General features: G+C 35.3%; 2 protein-coding genes across 2 annotated transcripts in view; one reads left to right on the top strand and one right to left on the bottom strand.

The window, feature by feature from the left end:
* Positions 1-15,747, top strand: part of LOC110663082 (E3 ubiquitin-protein ligase listerin) — a 29,263-nt gene extending 13,516 nt beyond the window's left edge. The window contains exons 11-16 of the mRNA XM_021822294.2: positions 8,948-9,683; positions 10,313-11,018; positions 11,971-13,004; positions 13,126-13,584; positions 13,821-14,051; positions 14,833-15,747. Coding sequence (XP_021677986.2) covers positions 8,948-9,683; positions 10,313-11,018; positions 11,971-13,004; positions 13,126-13,584; positions 13,821-14,051; positions 14,833-15,060 — 3,394 coding nt within the window. The 3' untranslated portion in view covers positions 15,061-15,747. The remainder of the gene's footprint in view (positions 1-8,947; positions 9,684-10,312; positions 11,019-11,970; positions 13,005-13,125; positions 13,585-13,820; positions 14,052-14,832) is intronic.
* A 2,784-nt stretch (positions 15,748-18,531) lies between these two features.
* Positions 18,532-22,442, bottom strand: LOC110663081 (uncharacterized). Its single transcript, XM_021822293.2, has 7 exons — positions 21,942-22,442; positions 21,689-21,855; positions 21,053-21,264; positions 20,070-20,324; positions 19,861-19,947; positions 19,387-19,559; positions 18,532-18,888 (listed from the first exon to the last, which is right to left on the bottom strand). Exons 1-7 carry the CDS (start codon positions 22,328-22,330, stop codon positions 18,777-18,779), a joined length of 1,395 nt encoding a protein of 464 aa, XP_021677985.2. The 5' UTR covers positions 22,331-22,442; the 3' UTR covers positions 18,532-18,776.
* Positions 22,443-25,421: the final 2,979 nt, after the last annotated feature.

A 25,421-nucleotide genomic window follows, 5' to 3' on the forward strand; every position in this document is an offset into this window, starting at 1 on the left:
TGAGAGAGAGAGAGAGAGAGAGAGAGAGACATACTTGGACTCGCAGCTCTGGAGGTGGAGGCGACATCGTCTTCCTTTCCTTTGTCGGCAACAGGTAAGTGTGTGGGGTTTTATATTTTTGTCTTAAAAAATTAAAAAAAAAGGGATTCTGTGTTGTTTTAAAGAGGCGACACCTCTCGCCCGCCTGGTTTCTCGCATCGCCTGCCTGAGGCATTGACTCTGGAGGTTCCAAGAGGGGTGACCCAGTCAAGGCGGCGGATGGGTCGCCTCACCTGGGCGCCTCCCACGTCTTTAATAACACTGCATGTAGAAAGGCATTTTTTACATCAAACTGTTGCAAATCCCACTCAAGATTTACTGCACATGATAGTAAAATTCTGATGGTATTCATTTTAGCAACAGGAGCAAAGGTTTCCTGGTAATCTATCCCATACGTCTGTGTGAAGTCTTTTGCTGCCAGCCTAGCCTTACGCCTTTCAATTGAACCATTTGTTCTATGTTTCACAATGAACACCGACTTGCATCCAACTGGTTTTTTTTTTTGTTATGGAAAGTCAATCACTATATTATTTCTCTGTATATTCTGTATTCTGTATTCCTATTTAGGATTTCTTATTTAGGATTTCTTCCTAATTAGTAGAACACAATTATAAGAATCAATTGTATATATATATATATCCATGTACAGATTAATTGAAATTAAGGAGAATCATCTTTTTCTACATGGTTACAGTGGAAGAGTAACAAGTTCCCATGTCTCATTTTTTGCCAGAGCTTTTATCTCCTCCACCATGGCTACCTTCCATTTTGGATGAAGACATGTTTTCTTTCAATCCTGTGGGATAGAAATAGAGGAAACAGACAATAGAAAGACTCTATAGGATGTAGACAGAATCATACAAAATGAATTTAGAGATGAGATATTTAGTACAGGTTCTAACACATTTTCTAAGAGCAATAGGAATATTAAGATCATTGTCAGAAGAAGGAAAAGTAGACTGAGAATTAAAATTAGACCCTTTAGGAATCAAAGGAGACTCATCACATACCTCAGGATGTTCAGGATTTAAATCCAGAGATTTCGATTGATCAGCAGTCTCCTGCTCGATGGCTATATCTGTCTTGTTCTGTCGAGTATAGATTCTCAAATCTGATCTATTTAGTCTCCCTCGAGATTTAGGTGACTCCCCCTGAGTATCATTATTAGGTATAGGCTTTAAACTCAGATTTTCCCTTTGAAGTTGAGAGAAGATAGAAGAAGGGAAAGACTCCTCTTCTTCCTTCTTATGCTCTCCCTGAAGAGGTAGATGGAAATAAGATTCAGATTCCTTAAAGGTAACATTCATGCTTACAAAATATTTTCGTGTAGGAGGATTGTAACACCTATACATCTTCTGAGTACTGGAATAACCAATAAAGACACACTTGAGGGCTCAAGGTTTTAACTTTACCCTATTAGGCTGATGAACAAAGCAAACACAACCAAAGACTTTTGGAGGAGCAGTATATGAATTTTTACCTTGCAAAACCTCTAAAGGACTCTTAAACTCTAAAGTCCAGAGTGGCATCCTGTTAATAACATATGCAGCAGAAAGAATAGCATACCCTCAGTAAGGTTTGGGAATATTCGTTGTAAACAGAAGAGACCTAGCAACTTCAAGTAAGTATCTATTTTTTTTTCTCTAAGACACTCCATTTTGAGCACTAGTGTTAGCACAAGTAGTCTGATGCAAAATTCCTTGTGACTTCAAATATTCCTGAAAAACTCCATTCATATACTCTGTGCCATTATCAGTTCTCAGTATTTGTGAGAAAATAGAACAGAAGAAGAATATTGAGAATGATTGAAGAGCTTAATTATTCCCTCAAGCCAATGGTGTCAATTTATAATATGTACAAGACAACTAAATAGGAAATACAATCTTAATTAAATACGTAATTATAGCCACGATTATAGTACCTAAATATATTCACACAATCACTATAGATATACATATCTTAGCTATTTATGGTACATATCTTAACACTCCCCCTGAAGCTGGAGCGTACAAATCATATGCTCCAAGCTTGTTACAAATATATTCAATTCGAGAGTCTCTGAGAGATTTTGTCAGGATATCTGCTAATTGGTCATTTGAGCTAACAAAGCTAGTGGCAATACACCCAGATTTAATCTTTTGTCTAATGAAATGACAATCCGTCTCTATATGTTTCATTCTCTCATGAAACACTGGATTAGAGGCAATGTGAAGTGCAAGCTTGATTGTCACAGATTAGCTGCATTTGTTTAAGTTTCCCATACTTCAACTCTTGGAGAAATTCTTTCAACCATATAAGTTCACAAGTTGCCAAAGCCATAGCTCGATATTTTGCTTCTGCACTTGACCCAGCTACCACATCTTGCTTCTTACTTTTCCAAGAAATCAAATTACCTCCAATCATAATGCAATATCCCTTAGTAGACCGTCTGTTTGAAGGAGATCCTGCCCAATCTGCATCTTAGTAACCAATAATCTGTGAATGACCCTTGTCTTCATATGATAGGTCTTGTCCTGGAGCTCCTTTAATATATCTGAGTATTCGAATAACTGCATCCCAATGACTACTACATGGTGCTTGAAGGAACTGATTGACCACACTTATAGTTAATGAGATGTCTGGGCGTGTGCTTGTAAGATAATTGAGTATTTCAACCAATCTCCGGTATCTACCAGGATCCTCCAATGGCTCCCCCTATCCAGGGACAAGTTTGACATTTGGATCCATAGGAGTATCTACGTGTTTACAGTCTAACATGTCTGTCTCTATCAGTATATCCCAAGCATATTTTCTTTGAGAAATGGTGATACCTGTCTTAAATTGTGCCACTTCAATCCCCAAGAAATACTTTAGCTTCCCAAGATCTTTAGTCTGAAAATGACTGGACAAGTGTTGTTTGAGTTTTGAGACCCCACCATGATCATTTCCTATAATAACAATGTCATCAACATAAACAATGAGATAAATGCACTTATCATGGCCATTATGGTGGAAAAATACTAAATCGTCAGTTTCATTTCGAGACATTCCAAATTGTTGGATTACAGTATTGAACTGTCCAAACCATGCTCTCGGAGATTGGTTCAAGCCATATAAAGAATACCGTAGGCGACACAACAAACTAGACTCTCCCTGAGCAACAAACCCTGGTATTGCTTCATATAAACTTCCCTAACTAGCTTGCCATGTAAAAAGGCATTTTTGATATCCAGTTAATGAAGTGGCCAGTGATGGATGGCGGCTAGGAAAATAAGAAGGCGAACTGAGACAATCTTAGCCACAGGAGAGAAGGTATCACTGTAATCGAGGCCAAAGATCTGAGTATAGCCCTTTGCAACAAGGCGAGCTTTAAGTCTATCGATCTGGCCATCAGGCTCCACCTTGACTGTATAAACCCATCGACAGCCAACAGTAGATTTGCCCTTCGTTAGTGACACCAAATCCCAAGTGCCATTGTTATGGAGAGTAGCCATCTCTTCAACCATTGCATTACACCATCCTGGATGTTTCAAAGCTTCTTTAACAGTCTTAGGTACAGATACATTAGACAAAGTGATGACAAAAGCATAGTAGGAAGGAGACAAACGATGATAACTCACAAAATTATAAATAGGATAAAGATTTCGAGACGAATGAATACCTTTTCGGATGGCAATGGGAGGAGTAGCATCGTCTGTTGAAGGCAAGACCGGAATAGGTGAAGATGAAGGAGGGTGAGAGTCACCAGGAGCCAATGTTGTACCTGTATCAAGCAAAGGAGCATCAATGTTATTAGTGGGAGGATGAAGACGACGTGAGTGGACGTGTAAAGGTGGTGGACTGATTGGTGGTGGAGGAAGAGTAGGAACTAGTTTATCTTCTTTTGAATGTGAGTCCTGTCAACTAGAAAGACTGGGAACTAATTTTTGCAATTTGGCAAGACTTGGATGACCCAGACGATTGTGAAGAAGATCAGCAGAAGTGGTTGAGGCAAGTGCAACTGGAGAATTTGAAGTAGAAAGATGGTACAACCCTTGTGACTCACATCCTACTCCAATCATCTTTCCCGTACTCCGGTCCTGCACAACAACAAAGTCAGCTGTAAAGGTGACATAACAATTGAGATTTTTAGTCAATTTACCAATGAAGATTAAATTATATGGGCATTTTAGAGTGATTAAAACTGTGGTTAAATCTCCTATGCCCTTAATTAAAGTTTGTGAACCATTGGCCAAAGTAACTTTAGACAAAACTGGAAGAGAAACTAGAGATGAGAAAAGACTTTTGTTACCAGATATATGATCAGAAGCATCAGAGTAGAGGATCCATGGACCAGTGAGCGAAAACTGTGTTAGACAAGTAAAGGAATTACCAGAATGAGCACTGCTAGAAGATTGTTGTTTGGCTGTTTGATATTGCAAATACTCCTTGTAATCAGCTCCAGTTAATAGGATAGAATCTGACACCTGATCCTTTCCATCAGGTAATGGAAGAATACCATTTTCACCGGATTGAGCCATATGAGTAGTTGATCGGCCCACATTATTTGACTGAATGGGGCGTAGTGGTCGACCATGAAGGGCCCAATAAGTGTCTCGAGTGTGATGTGCAATGGAGCTTTTTACCCTTGCCTCTCTGATAAGTACCCTGTCTCGGTTGGTTTCCACTTTGTGCAGCTAAAATTGAAGATTCAATTCCGAAGAAATTATTCTTATTGAGTGAGATGCGTAGAAGCTTGGCAGACACATCCTCTAGAGTGGGAATAACCAGACTAGTTAATATCTAGTCTCTAACAGAATCAAGGTCAGGTCTTAACCCGCTGTTGCTCAGAAATATTATCAGTACATGGCATGATAGAATTAAATTCATCTTTCAGTGATTCTACCTTTCCCAAATAACTATACATATCTTGTTGATTTTGTTGCAGATGAACCATATCTGATACTACCTTATAAATACGCTGCACATCATTTGTATATAAGGTTTTCATCTTAGTCCAGACTTTGCAACAGGTTTTACAAGACTGAAAAATATTAAGTAATTTTGAGTCTAGAGAATGCCACAAGAGACTACATAATTGAGCATCAATCTTAGTCCAATTAGCTCTATTTGTTAAAGCTATATCTATGACATTTTTAACCAAGTGGTCATCATACCCCTGCCCCGTAAACCATAATTACACTGATGCAGCCCAAGACATATAATTTTGACTTTCTACTAATTTAACAGTAGTAATAGCTGGTGAATTACAAATGGAAGAAAATATGGGTGTGAGAATCTCAGAACCTGTGTTGGAGGCTGTATCGATGGACTCCTCAATCTCAGACATGTTGGCAAGAGAAGTACATTGAAATATTGCTCAGAAATACCTCAGAAAAGCCTACCGTATGAAGAGGTAGTGGCAAAAAAAGTGAGCAACAGGTGATAGGACCAGCGTGGCTGAGGTCCCCTAAGGTTGGCGAGTCGACGGGAAGAAGTGCGTGTACCGAAGTCTTTTGCCAGCGGTCAAAGGAGATGCCGATCCTGGACTGGATAATCCACTAGGCTAGGCTGTGATAGCCACAGACTCCCAGAAAGTGATTGGAAAAAGAGGAAAAGTTCCTCCCTATGAGGACTTCGTTTCAGATTTCAAATCAGACCCACCGAGGGCTCTGATACCATGTGAGAAAATAGAACAGAAGAAGAATATTGAGAATGATTGAAGAGCTTGATTATTCCCTCAAGCCAATGGTGTCAATTTATAATATGTACAGGACAACTAAATAGGAAATACATTCCTAATTAAATACGTAATTATAGCTACGATTCTAACACCTAAATATATTCACACAATCACTACAGATACACATATCCTAGCTATTTATGGTACATATTTTAACAGTATTTTAACATGAGCATCAAACTGGGTGCTAATCATTTTGTGAAACTGCTGAAAACATAAAAATATTTTATTTTTCCCTTTCATCAGATATACCCAAGTTAACCTACTGCAATAATAAATAAATGTCACAAACCATCTATAACCCGATAAAGACACAGTTTGAGTAGACCCCCACACATCAGAATGGATAGTCATAAAAGAAACTGAAGCCTTATTATTTATTGTAGGATAAGATTGTCTAGTATGTTTGGCAAACTCACAAGCATTACATACTAACAATTAAGTTTTGCATTGCTTAAACAAAAGAGGATAAAGTTTCTCTAAAACAGTAAATGAAGGATGTCTAAGTCTCCTATGCCACTGGATAATTTCTTCCTCAGCACCCATAGACTGTCCCAACATGGCCTGATCAACACAATCATTCAATAAATATAGCCCATCTTGCAGTCTACCACTGCCAATCGTTCTTCCTGTTATCAATTTCTGAAATACACAGTGAGTGGGAAAAAATTTAATTTTACAGTTGAGAGCTTTTGTGATAGAACTGGCAGATAGAAGATTAATAGGAAAGCTAGGCACATGTAAGACAGAACTAAGACTTATAGTAGAAGTGCATCTAACAGAACCTGTTCTAAAAACATTAGATAAGGATCCATCCGCAGTGCGGACTTTTTCTTTGTCTGAACATGGAGAATAGGATATGAATTTATTCGAAGAGCCTGTCATATGTTTGTTTATTCCAAAATCTATAACCCAAAATGAATTATTTTGATTGGCAAGAAAAACATTACCTGAGTTAACGAAGTTAGAAGAGGCAACTATAGTAGATTGTGATTCAAGCTGTGACAGGAATTGCCTTAGAGTCTGTACCTCTTCATTGGAAAACATCTCAGTGATAGCAGTATCTTCAGAAACACTCACAGAAACACTCCCAGCCTCATATACATTTGCTTGTAGTCTAGCTGAGCCTATCCTTTTTCTTCCATGCCCTTTAATTGGGTGGCCATGCAGCTTCTAACATTGTTCTTTGGTGTGTCAAGATTTCCTACAGTAGTCACAATGCAAGTGATTCTTATCTGATGGACTATGTGATTGTTCTCGTAAGGAGTTAGCCTAGCCTTATCAACAGCTGTAGAATTGATCATGACACTCTTTCTGCTCTCCTCCTGCTGAACATAAGAATATGTCTGCCTTAAGGTGGGCAAAGGATCCTTACCAAGTACTTGGACCCGAATTTGATCATACTCCACATTTAGCCCAACAAGAAAATTATATATGCGCTCCTTCTCAATCAATTTCTAGAACTTAACTATATCAGTTGGATATGAAGCCGAAAAGTCCTGATAGAAATCCAACTTTTACCATAGACCACTCAATTCCGCATAATACTGAGCAACAATCAACTCACCTTGTTTCATTTCATGAACCTTGTTCCTAAGCTCATAAACTTGTGCATCATTCCCAACTTGAGAATAAGTTTGAGAAACAGCATTCAAAATGGTAGCTGCACTGTCCAATAGTAAATACTCACGAGCTATATGAGGTTACATGAAATTGATGAGTCATGACATAATAAGAGAGTTCTCTGACTCCCACTGATTGTAGGTAGAACTAGCATTTTCTGGCTTTTTCTTATCTCCAGTGATATACCCCTGTAGTCATCTAGCTTGAATGAACAGTAGACAGGATTTAGACTATGCCAAATAATTAGTTACATCTAATTTAATAGGACTAATTTGTGAAGAGGGATTATCACTGACAAATCCAGCCTTTGTTTCAGAGGCTTCCTTCTTTCCATCGGTCATTTTTCAATTAAAGGAATATGTATTGAGGCAGAAAGCAAGAAATTGGGCAACGGAAGCTACCAAAAAAATAAATGTGCAAACCAGGTGTGGAAACACGTTGGTCAGAGGCGCGCCAGACTGGGAAGGTCATTGGCGAGAGGCACAGCCGGAGAAATCACAGGAAAAAAGGTGCACGCGCTGGCCCATGAAGAATTACGTGAGGCTTCTGGAGGCACGTGAGCTCATGCGCTTCACCAGATGGCGGTGGGACTCCGGGCGTAGACCGATCGACTGGTGTCCTTCCTCCTCAGGTGGGTAGTGACAGTCACCTCCCTTTCTATAACGACGTAGAAGCTTGACCCACAAAAAAAAATTGCCCAGAACTACATTGTTTATGCCAAAAATTTTTGGCACAGCTCTGATACTATGTAGAAAACAGAATTTATAGAATTCTTTTATATTTCTTCATACTAAAATGATTTACAAGAATTTTAATTTATATACAAAGGCTAAGACTAAATAGGAAACTAATAAATATAATAATTTCTAATTATATTCTAATTTACAGCTAATTTACACTAATTAAGGGATTCTAACATTTAATATGGTGATGGAAATCCTGACTTCCATGGAATTAAATGAAGTATAGACTGGATTATAGATAGATATATGATGAATCACTTGTCGTATTTTTATAGAAGTTGATATCATGTTTGTCCCGTATGATGAGAGATGTTATCTTTCATTAGTATGTGGTATTCACAAATGTCCATGTGACATAGGTGGGGTCATTCTCTTATTTTACACTTGCTATAATTTGTATTCTCTTATTTTACACTTGCTATAATTGTAATTGATCAATTCACATTTCGGCTACTGTGCACTAATGTGGCTAGGCTGTCTACAGTTTGTGCTTATCTTGCTTGCTTCTCATTACATATTTCACCATTGCACTAGTGATTGCTTATAAGAAACATAAGATTTTCATAAATTGACTAAGACTTTATGCTGGTTTTCTATTTATATTAATCGTCATTCCTTGGATTTAACATAATGACTTGTATGCACAAAAGCTTAATTTTTCTTGGATTGTTATTTGTGTAAAAGCAGACCGTGCTTCTAAATTTCTGAGCCAATACATCATTAGGTGCTGATTGTACCAAATGTGAATAGATGTTGTACTCAATTCCGATGCTAGGCTCAGGGGATTGTCTTTTTCAACTTATCTCATAATGTGATTTCTCATATATGTATTCATCTGCAGTGCTGTTCTTGGTGGCTTGACAGAAGACGATCAAATCTCTTTTGTGTCCAGAAGTGCAATGATTTTGGTATATAAGGAGGTTTCCAAAAAGTTGCTTGCTTTTATTTATGAGTCCCCTTTCTGTTCAGTTAGGGATTCAGGTTGTCTTTTAATAGCTGGAGCAAACAATTTTTCGGTGGATGGTGGGATTTCTACAAATGTGATTAAGATAGCTCAGTTTGCATTGGATGTACTTGGTGGTAGTTTATATTGCTTAAAAACATTCAGTGAGGAAATTGGGCTAGTTTCAGATGTTTTGGCTCCAGTGTTTATCATGAACTGGGAACACAGCATGGAAGCAACAATAGATGATGCATTTGATGAATCAAAGGAGAAAATTAAGGGCCGGTCTGAGATTAGTGAGTCTATGCATAGATTTCACGGCAAGATAAATGACAAATTTTGGAAAAGCCTCAGCATTGACATTCTGAATAGATTGGGGAGTATCTTAGTTCAGTTTATTAGGTCTGTTGTATTCAAGGAAGGTAAGCTTAATGCGAATAGCATCACTTCTTTGTGCTGCAAATGGATGCTTGAAGTTCTTGATTGTCTCTGCTGTGATCAATATGAGGAACAATATCTGTTAGACCAGCTTCTGAGGAAAGAAGATACATGGCCATCATGGATTGTTCCAGACTTCATTGCCCAAGAAGGGTCTTCTTCGTTGAATACCATTGATGTTTCCACTGATATCATTGTGAGTGGCATTTTGATAATTTTTAGAGTTGGGATTGTGTTGTGATACCTTTTTTTTTTTTATCCTTTTAATTTTTTAATTTCTTTTTTATTTAATTTTTCAGCCATTTTTAATCAATGCAACCATGTAAATTCATTGCAACACAACATAAAACCAGAAATGTCCATTGGGGTTATTCTAATTTATGATCTCTTTCTAGGTCTTACTTGAAAGTCCCCTATGCTATTTGACGGTTATTGATTGGTTTTATTTGTTTCATCCTTGATACTTCGAATATTATTATGTCCCCAAAATGCTCCTCTTGTTTAATATTCCTTTTTTGCTCTTAGTCAGTTCAGGTTGATATGATAATCATTTTTCCACTGCATTACAATTTTTTCCTTGCAACCTGCAACAATTACCTATTTTATATTACTTGTTATTCTTATATCTTCAGTTGGTCATACTGGAAGACTAGATGACAAAGCCTTGTCAGCTAGTTTTTCATTCCTAGGTAAAGACGGTGCAAATTTTGCATCAAAACTTTTTATAATCAGGGGGTTTAATGGCTGATTTAGTGATATTCCCATTATTGTCTAATTTTGACTTGATATGTTGACTAACAAATTTAAATTTGTTGCCAAGTGCAGGCATATGGGACTCACAAGTTTGTTTCTTTAATCGACAAACTTATAATCAAGATTGGGCTTGATAGAGTTTTTGCAGTTTATGTAGAACATAACCCTTCATCTCCTTCGAATAAACCAACCAATGAAGAGCTTACTGCTCGAGCCTGGCTTGCTGCTGAAATTTTATGCACATGGGAATGGCCAGGAGGCAGTGCTACAACTTCTTTCTTGCCCCTTCTAAGTGCATTTTCCAAGACTTTGAATTATATTTCCCAGGAAAGCCTGTTGGATTCCATCTTCAGCATTTTACTTGGTGGTGCTCTTGTTCATGGAGAAAGTGGTACTTACTGTTCATTCAATTTGTGGTCTGCTATAGGTGATGAATTGGACAAAATTAAAGAACCTTTTTTGAGAGCTCTTTTGTCATTGCTCAACACTCTGTTCAAAGATCATGTATGGGAAGGAAACAAAGCTATGAAACTTTTTGAGTTGCTCGTCAATAAGCTTTACATAGGTGAAGCAATAAACCAGAATTGTTTGAAGATTCTTCCTCTGATTGTCAGCATTCTTGTTCAACCTCTATGTAGGAGAAGCATCGTACCTGGTGAATCTAGTGGCGACGTTGAACTTAATAATTCAGGTGAAAATTGGATACGGGATACCATTAAAGATTGGCTTCAAAGGATTCTATTGTTCCCGCCTATTGTTTCATGGCAAACAGGACAAGGTACATGCATGCTTTTTAAGTCCATGAACACAAGATTACATTTTATGGTCCAGTCTAGTATTATGTTAGTGAACTGCCATCAATGTGCCTTTCTATTATGATCATTGGCTTTTCATGCTGTTTGAAATGATTCTTATGCACGAACTCAATTCATTTCTATTAAAAGAATTCAATTCAAATGATTTGTAATAAAATTCACGTCTTTGGAATAAATTTTGTTCAAATTATTAAGGCTTTTCCTTTATTCATGGGATATGATTTATGAGAAAATAATGCGATTGATTAAGGATTGATTTATGGGATGCCATACATGTCTTATATCTTTCATTATAAATGTGGAGTTCTATGTACATATACGTCTTATATCTTTCATTATAAATGTGGAGTTCTATGTATCATGTAAAACACACAGCAAAAATGAATAAAATGTAGCCCTTTGAGGTTCTGTATCCATGGATGTAGGTTCTCAGGTAGCCAAACCACATAAATCCTTCTATTGTTATTTTCTCCTATCTTTTTCTATCATTCTAAATATAAAAAATGAAACGAATGTGCTTAGTTTCTTGTTTGCCCTTATTTACAAAGAAACAAACATAATTTAGGTAGGGGTGTTTTGGGTTTTTAATAGGAGACTTCATTAAATGAAAATGAATTCTTGCAAAATTGTGCCATTTGTGGCATGAATTTATTTCTTTCAATATGACCCCTTTCTTTTTAAATAAAAGAATTGAATTCTATTAATTTTAAACTTTCCAAACATGAGAATCAGTCAAATACAATTCAATGGAATTGAATTATTTCATTTTTAGACTTTAAAAAATTCCCCTTTGTGATTGTTTTCATATATTTCATCAATTTATTGAATTTCTTCTTGAATTAAAAATTATTGGGAGTAGCCTTCCTCATATCTCTTCTCTCTCTCCTTTCTTTTTTTTTTTTCCCCTCGCTATAGATATGGAAGAATGGTTCCAGCTGGTTATTGCTTGTTATCCTTTTAGTGCAATGGGCAGTACTAAATCATTGAAGCTGGAGAGAGACATAAGCCTTGAAGAGAGAGAACTCATACTTGATTTATTTCGAAAGCAGAGACACAATGCTAGTGTCTTGGCAGCAGGTAATCAGTTGCAAATGGCACAGATGGTGCTGTCAAAGTTAATGGTTATTTCTGTTGGTTATTGCGGGAAAGATTTTACTGAGGAAGACTGGGAGTTTTTCTTTTTGCAATTGAGGTCTTGGATTCAGTCAGCTGTTGTGATTATGGAGGAAGTTGCAGAAAATGTGAATGATCTTATCACTGACAACTCTAGTTCTGAAATTTCGGATGTTCTTAGGAATCTTGAGCAGCTTGTTTGGATCTCAGACCTTGGTCCTATAAATGTTGCTATTAATGCGCTAGCATCGTTTTCTTTGTTTTGTGGGGTCTTGAGACATCAACAACCAGATATGAATCCAAACCCCCTGAGGCTGGAAAGATGGAATCCAGTTAGAGATCGAATCCTGGAAGGTATTCTTCGCTTGTTCTTTTGCACTGGCATTGCTGAGGCGATTGCAAGTTCTTATTGTCATGAAGCTGCATCAATTACAGCCACATCTCGGCTCGATAATCCCTACTTCTGGGAGTTGGTGGCTTCAAATGTTATTAACTCGTCACCACATGTTAGAGACAGAGCAGTGAAATCAGTTGAATTTTGGGGGCTAGGCAAAGGCCCTATAAGCTCTTTGTATGCAATTCTGTTCTCCTCTATACCAGTTCCACCATTGCAGTTTGCTGCTTATGTTATTCTCTCAACAGAACCTGTTTCACATTTGGCTATCATCGAAGAAGATGCTGCTTGTTCCTTGGATGGCGATATTAGTGGCAACCTGGATTCATGTCAGCTTGAACTGTCATCAGAAAAAAATGTTCACTTGAAGGAGGAATTATCTTGTGTGATTGAAAAACTACCTTATGAGGTTCTTGAAATGGATTTCACTGCACATCAAAGGGTAAATCGCTTAAATTGAGTAAAATTTATTTACTCTGCTTTATTTCTAAGCAGCCTTTATCATTGATGTTCACTTTGGAATTTAGTTAATGTTGTTCTGGCTTATATCTTCAAATATGCAGGTAAACGTCTTCCTTGCTTGGTCTTTGTTGCTATCACATTTGTGGTCATTACCATCACTGTCAGCTGCAAGGGAGCAATTGGTCCAGTATGTACAAGATTCGGCTAATTCAGTGATCCTAGATTGCCTCTTCCAGCACATTCCTTTGGAATTGTGCATGGCACAAAGTCTTAAAAAGAAAGATGTGGATCTTCCTGCTGGGGCATCAGAGGTTGCAAGTGCAGCAACATCTGCCATAACAACAGGTTCATTATTGTTCTCTGTGGAATCATTATGGCCTATTGCCCCTGAGAAAATGGCTTCACTTGCAGGGGCATTATTTGGTTTGATGCTCCGTGTTCTTCCTGCTTATGTTCGAGGTTGGTTTACTGATTTACGTGACCGTTCAACATCATCTCTAATTGAAGCATTTACAAGAACGTGGTGCAGTCCTCCCCTAATTATGAATGAACTGTCCCAGGTATGTCTTGCTTGAAAACATACTTTGATTCTTGAAAAAGAAACTCTTTTCTTGTAATTCAAGCTAATGTTTGATTGAACTGCTTTGATTCAAAAATAAATAAAAGGATAAAGGAAGAGAAACAGAGAAAATTTTCTTGCAACTTTAAACCATTATGTAAAATCTTTTTGTTCTTGAAACTTTGGAAATAAAAAGTCATTTTTTGAGAATGTTTCAACCATTTATCCTTGATGCAGATAAAGCAATTCAATTTTGCTGATGAGAATTTTTCAGTCAGCGTAAGCAAATCAGCAAATGAGGTAGTTGCTACATATACAAAGGATGAGACTGGAATGGATCTAGTTATTCGTCTTCCTGCATCTTACCCATTACGTCCTGTGGATGTTGATTGTATGAGAAGCCTTGGCATTAGTGAAGTAAAGCAGCGGAAATGGTTGATGTCAATGATGCTGTTTGTTCGTAATCAGGTACTTGCTATGAATTTATTGTTTTCTATCAATGCTATGGGAATAGCCATCTTATTGGGCTATTAGGACAGCTGATTATGAGCTTGTGGGTTGTCCTGTAAATCAATAAGGTTGGGGAATTATAAGGTGTGAAAGAATGGTAGAATTAGAGACGTGGAATAGGTGTTTAGTGTGGTGCAATAGGTTAAAAATCTGGTAGTGCGGCAAATGACAGAAAGATAATGAAAAGAAATGAATTAAAAGAAACATATACAGAGGGAAATTGGGATGGAGTAAAAAGATAACAGGGAAGAAAGATGCACCTCCGAGCTAAAGCTTCCTGCTTAATCCCCCATAAATGTTAATTTTTATCAAAATGAGATATTTTAGAACAGCTATTATACATTATTACCCGTTTATGAATCCTAGCCATATGATAATCTCAGTAATGGGAACCTGAAAAAGGGTTACGTACCCCTACTTTTCAGATGGTCGTGTAGATATGAAGCTATATTGATAAAGCTATGAATTAAAACTCCAGCCTGAGCAAAATCCTGTGAAATAAAATGAGATTTTTCTTGCCTTTAATTTTTCTCCGAACTTGTTTTATATTTCCATCCCATGTAGACCTGGCCTATGAACCAAGAAGAAAGTAAAAGAAAAAGGGGAATAAACACTGTTGTTGGCTTAAAGGTGGACGGCATCTATGAATTTGTGTAGGTGGGAGGCGAGGGATGTCAAAATTGGAATGATTAATTTGAAGATACTTGAGATAAGCATATTATTTTCTTGTGCAATGCAGAATGGCGCGCTAGCTGAAGCTATACGGATATGGAAGAGCAATTTTGACAAGGAATTTGAAGGTGTTGAGGAGTGCCCCATATGTTACAGTGTTATCCACACTGCCAACCATAGTCTTCCTCGCCTTGCATGCAGAACTTGCAAGCACAAATTCCATGCTGCCTGCCTATACAAGTGGTTCTCAACCTCTCACAAATCATCTTGTCCATTGTGCCAGTCTCCATTTTGAACTAGGCATCACGTACAAGTTGAATTTCATGGATCTTGCCTCACAGTAATCTGACGATGTGAAGAAGTTCAGGAAAATACATGTATAGTTCATACAAAACTTGGAAGCTTCCCCCTCGTAAATCTCGCATTCCCACCCACATGGGTGTGCACATCCTTGGCTCCGATATTTTGAGTGGTATCGGTCTGAGTAGTGGCCAACCTCATTCCTTTAATGGGAGAGCATAGAGGATACATAGAAAATGGTAAGATATCGGTTCTATGAAAACAATACTTTGGAGTGTCAGTGTTACTAGAGAACTTGTGATCTCCATACAAAAATGAGGAAGTTGCCTTGACTTCACTTAAGGGCACTAGTATTTGCATGCTCTGCTGAGCAGATTGCTCAGCAGTAATTGATAGACTCAAATCTTTTTAGCTTCAAATTTCTTCAAGATCACTTCTGCTGGGCTGAGCTGCTCTAGTGTTTTGAAGTGAGGGCTTGTTCTTTGTTCACACAAGATTTTCAAGAAGCTAATTAATTGGCGGTAAAAATTGCTGTTGGCCCTCATCTCATATCTTCAACCGAGTCAACCTGACAGCAAAGAGTATATAGGTTTTTATGAACCATTTGAGAATTTTGGATAAAAAATATGATTTTCGTTCTAAGCACCATTGGGAATAAAGTTCTAAGCAATATTTTAAAGAAGTATGGATTGTTTCTGTTTGAGGTGGCAACGGTATCTGCTCAATCATATTCTCGTTTGGTAATTGGTATCAACGAATTCCATAGAATCCCATTGCATTGTATGGAATTCATTTGCAAATCCTTTTAATAATAATAATAATAATAATAATAATAATAATAATCATTTGAAATTTTACATCCTTAATTGAATGCTCAGCCAAATCTTGCCAGATTTTGTAGAATTTGCAAACAAACACTGGATAAGACTTAAATTTTATTTTAACTCTGCTTTGGACGCAAATTAATTAACAAAATAAATTTCATAATTGGCAATCAAGTTATTAAATTGATGGCTTAACTTGGTGGGTGATGCGCCAGAATATATATATAGACACGCATCTGTGTGTGAATATGAATTTACTTATTGTTTATTTTGCTCAAAAATAAATATAATTTAATTAGAAATATTTTAAATCTTCATGCCGCGTTTTTATTAAATAAATTAAATTTTTATAAAATTAGGTTACTTTTAATGTATATTTATTTTTTTAAGTAAAAAAAATTAAATTCTAATAATTTTAAGCTTTTAAATGTAAAATTTTATTTATGTGATTCATTTATATTAAATAAATTCTTTTTTTTTTTAGATAAAAAACATGCAGTTGCCCCATATATGCTATACTTAAAAAAAAATGCTATACTTAAAAAAAAAAAAAAAAAACTTGGACGGAAAGAAAAAGGAACCACTAGCTGAAAAGGAATGAGTAAAATTTGGAGAGAGAGAAATTATCAAAAACTTTATGGTGGTTAAGACCTTCAACTTGCCCTAATTTTTAGTTGCTACACGTGTTTAGTCAATGATTAATATTTGGTCTCCAAAGTTTATAAAAGTTGCAGATTAATAATTCTCTCCATATATTTCCATATATTCTTTTGTCTTCCCACTTTTTCTTCATACATTCCAAAAAAATCATAGCACCTTAATGTGGTAGATTATATAAATCATTTTTCCTCATTTAAATTATTTCTTTATTTTTTCACTAATTTATCATATTTTAGTAAAAAATATTTAATTTTCTATATTGGACATGACATTCTGTGGTGAATATAATAATTTAAAATCTTCTCTATTATTATAATACCAGATATCTATTTTAACATTTACATCTCTGCCACACTTATATCGTGGATATATTATATTTTACATGTTCAATATTCACTCTCATCTAATATAATCGACTTGACCATAATTTTATAAAGTTTACTTTTCACTTTATCAGGAATTTTAGGATCACATAATTTACACATCACACCCTGTATTTGATCCAATGAGTTATATTATTATTTATTACTCTATTGTTTTAGATGATAGAAACTAAATATTTAAATTGGTGGTATTTTGACACTAAAATTTTAGCCAATTAAACCTCTCCTTTAATCCTTTTATAAGAGCTGAACTCACAATGTTTATATTCAGTCTTATTTCTAATCAGTCTAAAACCCTCACTCTCAAGAGTTTTTTTAACTCCAACTTTAGATTAACACCTTCGCCTCTTTGATATTCGTCCATTTTCTCTCCCATTGCATTTTCTTAATGACCTTTGTATATTTGAAATTGACTCTTTTTTTGTAACACCTACCAAAGGACTTCTCTTAGAATGCTGCCATATGTCTTTTAGAGATCTTCTTTTTATAAATTTTCATTAATCTTCTTAACGGAAACATAAGTCCCTATTGTAAATCTATTAGGCATAAAGCCAAAGTAGTTCTCTAATATCTAGCAATTTTCCTAAGTTTGAATTTAATCACTTTTCTCCATAATTTTATCATGTTATCATGTGACTCATCAATTGAATATGATCATTGACAGAAAAAAATTCCATTAAAACTTAAAATAAAAAAATTATCCATTCTTTTCTTCTTTTAATCTCATCTTAAAATTGAAAATAAAAATCAAATTTTCAACAATTCCAATATCGAAAGAAAAAAAAAACAATATTGCCTATGAATTTCCAAAAAAAATTATTAATAAATATAACAGCTTATTTATTACTTTTATAAAAAATATTAACGATCAAAAAGTATTTTAAACTTCAAAGTTAGTAACCCTCACGTGCCTCTCCCCTTCATGCTGTGCACGACCAAAACTTAGGGCAAATTGACCCAATTTGAATGTTTTAGGTGTAATTGACCTAATTTTTGCATTTTATGCTTAATTGGACATTGTTACCAATTTAAATGGTCTAACTGACCTTTCATCCAAAGGAAAATGATAGACTTAACATTTTGTAAGATGCAACATTTAAGCGTAGACAACAAAACCACCATTATTACAAAGAATCAATCTTATACGATCAAATTACAAATTCTAACATATCTACATATAGCACATACTCAGCCTTAGGGTTGAGCATCCATCGGTTTTGTACAATATGAAAATTCCAAAACCTAATAAACCAAATTTAAAGGAGCCCAAACCAAACCTAACAAAACAGAATAGGGGTAAATTTGAACTGATTCAATTCAATTCATCAGGTTGTAACATGATTTTTGAGTTTCTTTTTGGGCTTATTTGTAAATTAGGAGACACAGTAATTTTTTAATTACAAATTGCGCATTTTGAAGAATTTCTATACAATTCAGGATTTTTTTTTTAAATTTCGTCCAAAAACCAAACCAAAATTTCACATATTTCAAACTAAACCAAATAAAATTACCAAATAAACCTAACTGAATTTTCGAATTGAGGCAGTTCAGCTCAAAATTTCAGCTCAAACCAAGTAGTGCTCATCCCTACTCAGGCTATAAGAATAATCTGGATCAAGTAAATTAATAAGCCACAAAAATTTAAGACTTCTATTGCTAACCCACTGGATTTATCACAATAGGGTTTCAAAAAGAGGAAAACTGCATTTTGCTGCTTGAGCATCGACTCCAACAAAAAGGAATGAATGTTAAGTGCTTAGAGACGATAGCCGTAAGAATGAAGAGGGAATAATCCCAAAAAGATGTCTTCAAATATATTATTGCTAAAAGCAGTATCTTATATATCACTGCATCAAAGAAACTAAGGACCTTATTTCTGCTCCATTTCCATTGGATAAGTAATATACTTTCTTCCAGTTTTCCTCTGAAAATGCCTCACGACGTATTAGTCTTTGCCTGCAGGTAACAACACAGAACTAAGTCAGAATTTAACAGCTTTACAGAAAAATGTCGACACAATAAGATTCATATGATAATAAACCCAAAAAATTGAATCCACCAAAATAATCCGACAGAGTCATCAAATCAAACATCACCAATAATTGAATTTATAACATAGAATATATACCCAAAAAATGGATTTCTGGTCCAATTCATAAATTCTTTATTTTGTTTATCCTATTCTTTCTTTTCCATGAAACTAAAAGTCTTCTTTGCACTATCATTTGATGGCATGTCACCAACAACTTTACACTTTCATTACAAATAAACCCAAGAAATCAATTGAAATCTTCATAGAAACTATGAGGTATTTAATTAACATGGCAAAAAGCTCTATTACTAAATGCTCTGTCGTTGAGACCTTAAAACCATGTAACCGAAACACCACCTTGGCATAAGAAGCTAAAACTTCAAATTAGCATCAACAACCAATCATCAAATTTTATTCCATACCTAAGGTAGTAATGACAAACTGCAGCCGCTTCATTCAAATCATAGCGGGCCAAATTGACACGTGCATCTACAGGAACATCAGGCAGGTCTTTACGCAGCTTTCCAACTGCTGTTGAATGAGAAAAAGCACCCACCATCATGTCATTATGCATCATGGACCTAAAAGCATTTACCTACAAAAGAAATTTAGCTTCTTACGCAATGCAAATACACTGACCTTTCGCTGTAATTTCATTACTTCAAGAATGGTAATTAATCAGAAAAATAGTCCAGGATGGCCCTCTACAAAGGCCAAAAGGTAAAGCCATGACATTTTGCATGCAGTTAGTTTAGCTAAATAAATAAATACATTTTAATCTGTGAAAAGAAAGATGTGCACAAGTTGCTTAAATTTTGTAAATGCTAAAAATGCACCAGAGAGAAGTAAAACAAATTCAACCAAAGAAATAGAAATAGATTAAAAGTAATACTAACCGTTGCAAGTTCCCTAGCATGTATTGGTCGACAAGAACGAATAGTTACGGGTTCTTCATACTCACTGAATGTAAACCAGTTATTATACTGGAGAAAAATAGAAGCAACAAATAAATAGAGATATCCCGGTGACTTAGAATGCAAGGCATAGAATTCTAAAAATAAAATATCCAAAGATCTTAAGGGTTTGATCCCAGAATCCATCTTACTTGATCAATTGCAATGAGCACAGGTATATCTTTCACAAGTGATAACTCTTTCCTCAAACGAACTACCACTCCAACAGCTGCATGTGTGAGCTTGATTCCAATTTGAATTAAGTCATATAAAGTTGAACCTTCAGGAACTGCCATGGAGTCAACTCCCTTCATCCACCCAACACCAGCACCCTCTCCCAGTGGAACAGGATCAAATATATGGCATGGTAATTTCTTCAAAATGGGATCATTGTATTTCAGAAAATCCTGGAAGATAATCAGTGTTGAAAAATTATGAAACCAAGCAAGAACATTGTGTTTTGAGGGAAATATCAGATGGAGAGAGAGAGAAAGAGAGTCAATTTAACTTTTTTATTAATTACTTCATATAAAGGTAGCTTAAGAGTTTCTCAATATTAGAAGGCAAGCATATAGATATAAAGACAATTATGTCAACTTGATTAAAAAGAAGTTAAATATGGAGTGTGAATAACAGTTGTTGGAAAGCAAACAGCACCACCCTACCATTTTTCCTTTCTAAATTTGGAAGGAACCAATATTGATTAGGTCGAATATTCAGAATCAGGATCAGGTTTTTCTTCTGTTTTATTTATCTTAAAGGAGGGAGACCAGGTTTTCAAAACAGTGCTATGACGTAAATGGATATGATGGTTGCTGACAATTGCATATTCATTGTAGCTATAGGCATGCAACATAAATAAAAAAGATGCATCCTGACAGATACAGGTTTCATCACCACATCATATACAAGTTCCTAGGCCATTCATCTCTCGATAGTTTTACTTGAGAACTGAATTACAGCGTTGAGAAATAACAAAAGAGAGGTGGAATCTTCATGTTCATCTTAAATTTTAAAAACTAAGATTGCAGAGATTTTGGCAGTTTGCTACTCATGAACAGCAATTAGTCAGATTATTAAAAAATTAAGCTTGTATCACATTCAACTATCAGTAGCAAAGGTTTAACATTCTTGCCTTAAGAATATTTTCAGCCTGAACAGGTGTGTCCCAAAGGCCAGTTTCTGGGTGTTTATAGAAAAATCCACCATGAGTCCATTCCCGCCCTCTAGGGACATAAAACACTAGCCAACCCTCATCACGAGCCCAGTGAACAAGCATTGCAAGTGTAATACTCTTCCCACAGCTAACAGGGCCATCCAATACAATTTGCTTTCTCACTTTTGGATCTGGAAATATGAAGCAAAATAAAGGTATCAAAATTCTCAAAGGGTCATGCTTCATTCATAATAGTGCACACACAGGATGATAAGTGTTATATGAAACTTGTACAAATACTCTGTGCGTGTAAAAGGTTAGGAGATTAGGAATACAAATACAAAAGGGAAGCAACGAAGTTGAACTATATAAAAGAGAAGTAAAGAAGAGGGACGGAAGAGGGTAAAATCTTTTGATAATTAACTGTTGGCCTATTACAGGATTGCTGCTTGATACTCTGCCTAAGAGATTTTGGACAAGATTTAAGCAACAGCTGCCAAAAATGCTTGATTGCACATATTAGAAAGGAGCTCAAACTACTAATAATTTGCATTATAGGCACAGACTAATCAAAAAGCAGAAATGATTTTGTAAAATAACTCATAAAAAACATACCTTTACCACCAGAGGAAAGCGGATGAGTATCAACAATGCGTCTAAAATTGTCGCGAAGATCCAAAAAGCTCTGTCTAACTAACACAGCTCTCCGCATTGAATCCTCGAACTCCTTTGCCATCCCCTTTGGCAAGCCCTCAGGCAAGGCCCCATTCAATCCCTCCTCGCTTAACAAAAGCGAACCCAATTCAGATTTTTTATATATTTAAATATAGATATAAAAAAGAATTACAAGTTCAGCCATGAAAGGAACCTGAATTTGAAGTAGGTGCAGGTGTCCTTGCGAGTGAGCTGAGAGAGCGAGGGGGTGGAAGTGAACAGAGGTCGACCATTAGGACCCACATCGAGAGAAGGGTCCTTCTCGTCTTCCATGAGGTGGCGGACGCGTTTGGCCCCATCATCAAAGAAGGCGGCGTCAACAACGTCGGTGGCAGATGAGTCGGCAGTGGCTTCATTGGTGGATTTCTTCTTGGATTTTGGGTCAGTTTTCTTAGCTTTGGCAAGGTTGGATTTGGAAGAGAAGTAACAGAAGTGATTATGATCGAATGCCGAAATAGAAGGAACCGTAGAGTTGGATTTTGGGTTCCATGGAGGATGTATCTGGGGCTTCCTCAGTGCGGCTCTGAGGATGTGCCTTAACATCTCTATTTCTCCGAGTAGTATGAGACGAAGGTTTTGGGTTTTTGATGACTCTGTAAGCTGTCTTCACGGACAGCAGGATAAACATGGACGGCGGTCCGGTCCGGGAAGGAACCACCGGTTCAGTTTGGGGGAGGGGATCTTAGACCGGACATGGTTGATCCGATAGGCTAGAGCTCAAGTTTTGGCCTAATCAATTTGGTTTTGATTTGATTTGTCGACGGTTTTGATTTCAGTAAATGATTTCAATTTTAGTTTGCATTTGAATCAGTTGGACCTATTCTAAACCGAATCAATATTTTTCTCATTTTAAAAAAAAATTAAAGTTTAATTTGCCTTTAAATTTTTTAAAATATTCAAATAAGCTCTTCTTTACCTCGTTCGACCAATGAACGCGCATCTTTCATTTCAAATTTAAATAGACTTAATAAATAAAACTAATTTTTTAATTTTTTTATTAATAAAATATTGATTTCATAATTTTATATAATTAATTAAAATTAAAATCGAGAAAAATAAATTGATTTGGAATTAGTACACTGATTTCCAACCTCATAATAATAATAATAATAATAATAATAATAATAATAATAATAATACACAACTAAGATCTTGATTTCAAATTAATAGAAAAAAAAAAATCTAAGTAACTCCTCTTGATTAAGTCATCAGACAAAACCAAAATAAATTAATAATAGAACAATAGCATACATCCTGACAACTTAGCTACCAGCAACATTCAAGAGCCAAAAACTCAAAATCTACAGTCAAGAAAAGAAGGCGTCGAGGTTGCACAAAGGGAGGGCGGCAAGGTAGTGGTATCAATCGCTGAAAAACAATGAGAAACAACTAAACTAAGCAGAGGGTGGGTTCGTGTCTGAGGTGATCAAGAGAAAGTCGACGACGACTTCGTGATGGTTGCAAAGGTTGTGTTTGTGAGGAATGAAAAAGGAATAGTATCAATATGAAGGAGGCAATAATAGTAGAGATGATCCAATTTTGATTTTAATCAAAATAATCAAACAAATCAAGTCAAATTAAATTTCAATTTAGTTTATTATACATTTTGATTCAATTCAATTTAATTTTAATTCTTTAAAAATTGACTAAATTGATTCGATTTAGTTATTGATTAAAATAAAATTTTAAGAAACTGAATCAAACTGAAATAAATAAAAATTGTGTTTAATTTTATAACTTATAGGCTACATGTGGCTTAATGGTTGAGAGCTTTTAAAACTTTTTTGAGGTTCTATGTTCAATATTCATCGCCAACATTTTTTCCCCACAAATTAAACTCAAATTAAATCTAGATGTTTGCTTAAGATGATCTTAGTTGTTCAAATAAGAATATATATTTATCTTAAAGAAACCATAACCTTCTTAGTTAGCTCTCCTGCACAACTGCCCTCCCCCTCCTTACTCAATCATCGGTTTCTTGTTTTATCATACTCATTCCTCACTTGTTTCTTATCTTATTATTAATCTACTCTCCAACACCCCTATTTCTTCTATCATCTATGCCATCTCTTTAGCTCATTTCTTTCTCATTGAAAATTGAAAGTGAAATCCTTATTTCACTTCTTTTTCTACCTCATCTAACCCAAACACAACTTATTGCTTCTCATCACTTCCATTCCATCTACGATCTACCTATGACCAATGACCCACCTCTTTTCTTCCTCGAGGGAAGAAGGTGACGTACCAGCTCTATTCTTATTGAATATGTATTGATTCAATGGATGAGATTGTATCATGGAGCTCAAGCAGTTGCATTTTTTTTTTTGTTCTTTGCTTAATGTTTTCGTGCTTTTGGGAAATATTATATTTTGCCTTAGTTTGTTAGTTTGCATTTGAGATTTTGTAATGTTCAAATGATTTTTGAAATTTGTATTTTTATTATTGATTTTAGAAATCTATAATTTTCTATAATTTCCTATGATATATTATTATTGTTTTTGTTCAATTGATAATGTAATGAATCAATTATTTGTATTGTTTTCTTAGTTTGTTGTGATATTTCCTATTATAAGCTTTTCATAAATAGATGAATGAGCAGGAACTGAACTAAATTTCTTCTTATACGATTCAATTCGATTTTAATAAATACTAGTTTCGGTTTATTCTAATTTTTTTTTTTATTTTTCAAATCAAACTAAACTGAATTCATCAATGCACACCTCTAAGTAACATCGTTGGCATGGGTATAAAAATGGTTTATGAGGCAAAAAGAACGAGGGAGGAATGGTGTGATGGCGTTGCCAAGTAAAAGAATAGGGTGTTATCATTCGTGTGTGGAGATGGGGTTTGACGAGTGTGTTAGTAGTATGTCTTAGAGCATATCATTTTAGTATGTATCTTATACATATTTCATTAATAAAAAAGTAATTTTACTTTTTTATTTACATAATATATTTATATGTAATAGAAAAGGTCCATTGATATTTTGCTAGAAATTCTATTATTAAGTTGTTAAGAATATGAGTGATAGTATTTCTAGTACAAAATATCATAATTTGGTTCATAATCGATGATACTTCACACAGGACATGACTAATCCAGAAAGATTGTATTCATGTTTGTTCCTAATGTATTTATATGAAATATAAATAAGATGGAATGGTGAGTCTCATGCCATATAACAAACATGATAGGCACTTATGCATGATAAGTAGGCCGAATCAGTGACATTTATGACAAGCACATGGAGTTTACTCTTGTCAATGTATTGTCATAAATTATATTAGTGCATATAATCTTTAGATCTGAGATAGCACATTTATCTTGTATATAGGTGGTTTGAGTTTGATACTACTTTTCATACTTGTACTGTATATGGGTATATGGACATTTGTTGGCTCCTACTAGTTATATATGGAGGTAGGTGTTGATCAAGATAGAATCTGTTACCCTAAGTAAATAGGGATAAAATCCTATGTTCATTTAATTGTTCTTGATGTTTCAAGTTCCTAGCCAGGACAGATAGATTTAATCAGAAAAGAGTTTCTGATGAGAAAATCTTTTTAATCAAGAACTGAAATTAAAAGAGAACATAATATTTATAGCGAATGGGGTTTGAAATAAACCATGACTC

This window comes from Hevea brasiliensis, chromosome 12 (genome assembly GCF_030052815.1).
Source record: "Hevea brasiliensis isolate MT/VB/25A 57/8 chromosome 12, ASM3005281v1, whole genome shotgun sequence".
Classification (NCBI taxonomy): domain Eukaryota; kingdom Viridiplantae; phylum Streptophyta; class Magnoliopsida; order Malpighiales; family Euphorbiaceae; genus Hevea; species Hevea brasiliensis.

Bases quoted from the DNA above. Each gene is read 5' to 3' on its own strand.
- LOC110663081 (XM_021822293.2), bottom strand. From the start codon at position 22,330: ATGTTAAGGCACATCCTCAGAGCCGCACTGAGGAAGCCCCAGATACAT. The intron at 20,325-21,052 runs GCAAGAATGTTA...ATTATCTTCCAG, and splicing joins AGGCTGAAAATATTCTTAAG to GATTTTCTGAAATACAATGA. The intron at 19,560-19,860 runs GTTAGTATTACT...TTTCTTTTGTAG, and splicing joins ATGCTAGGGAACTTGCAACG to GTAAATGCTTTTAGGTCCAT.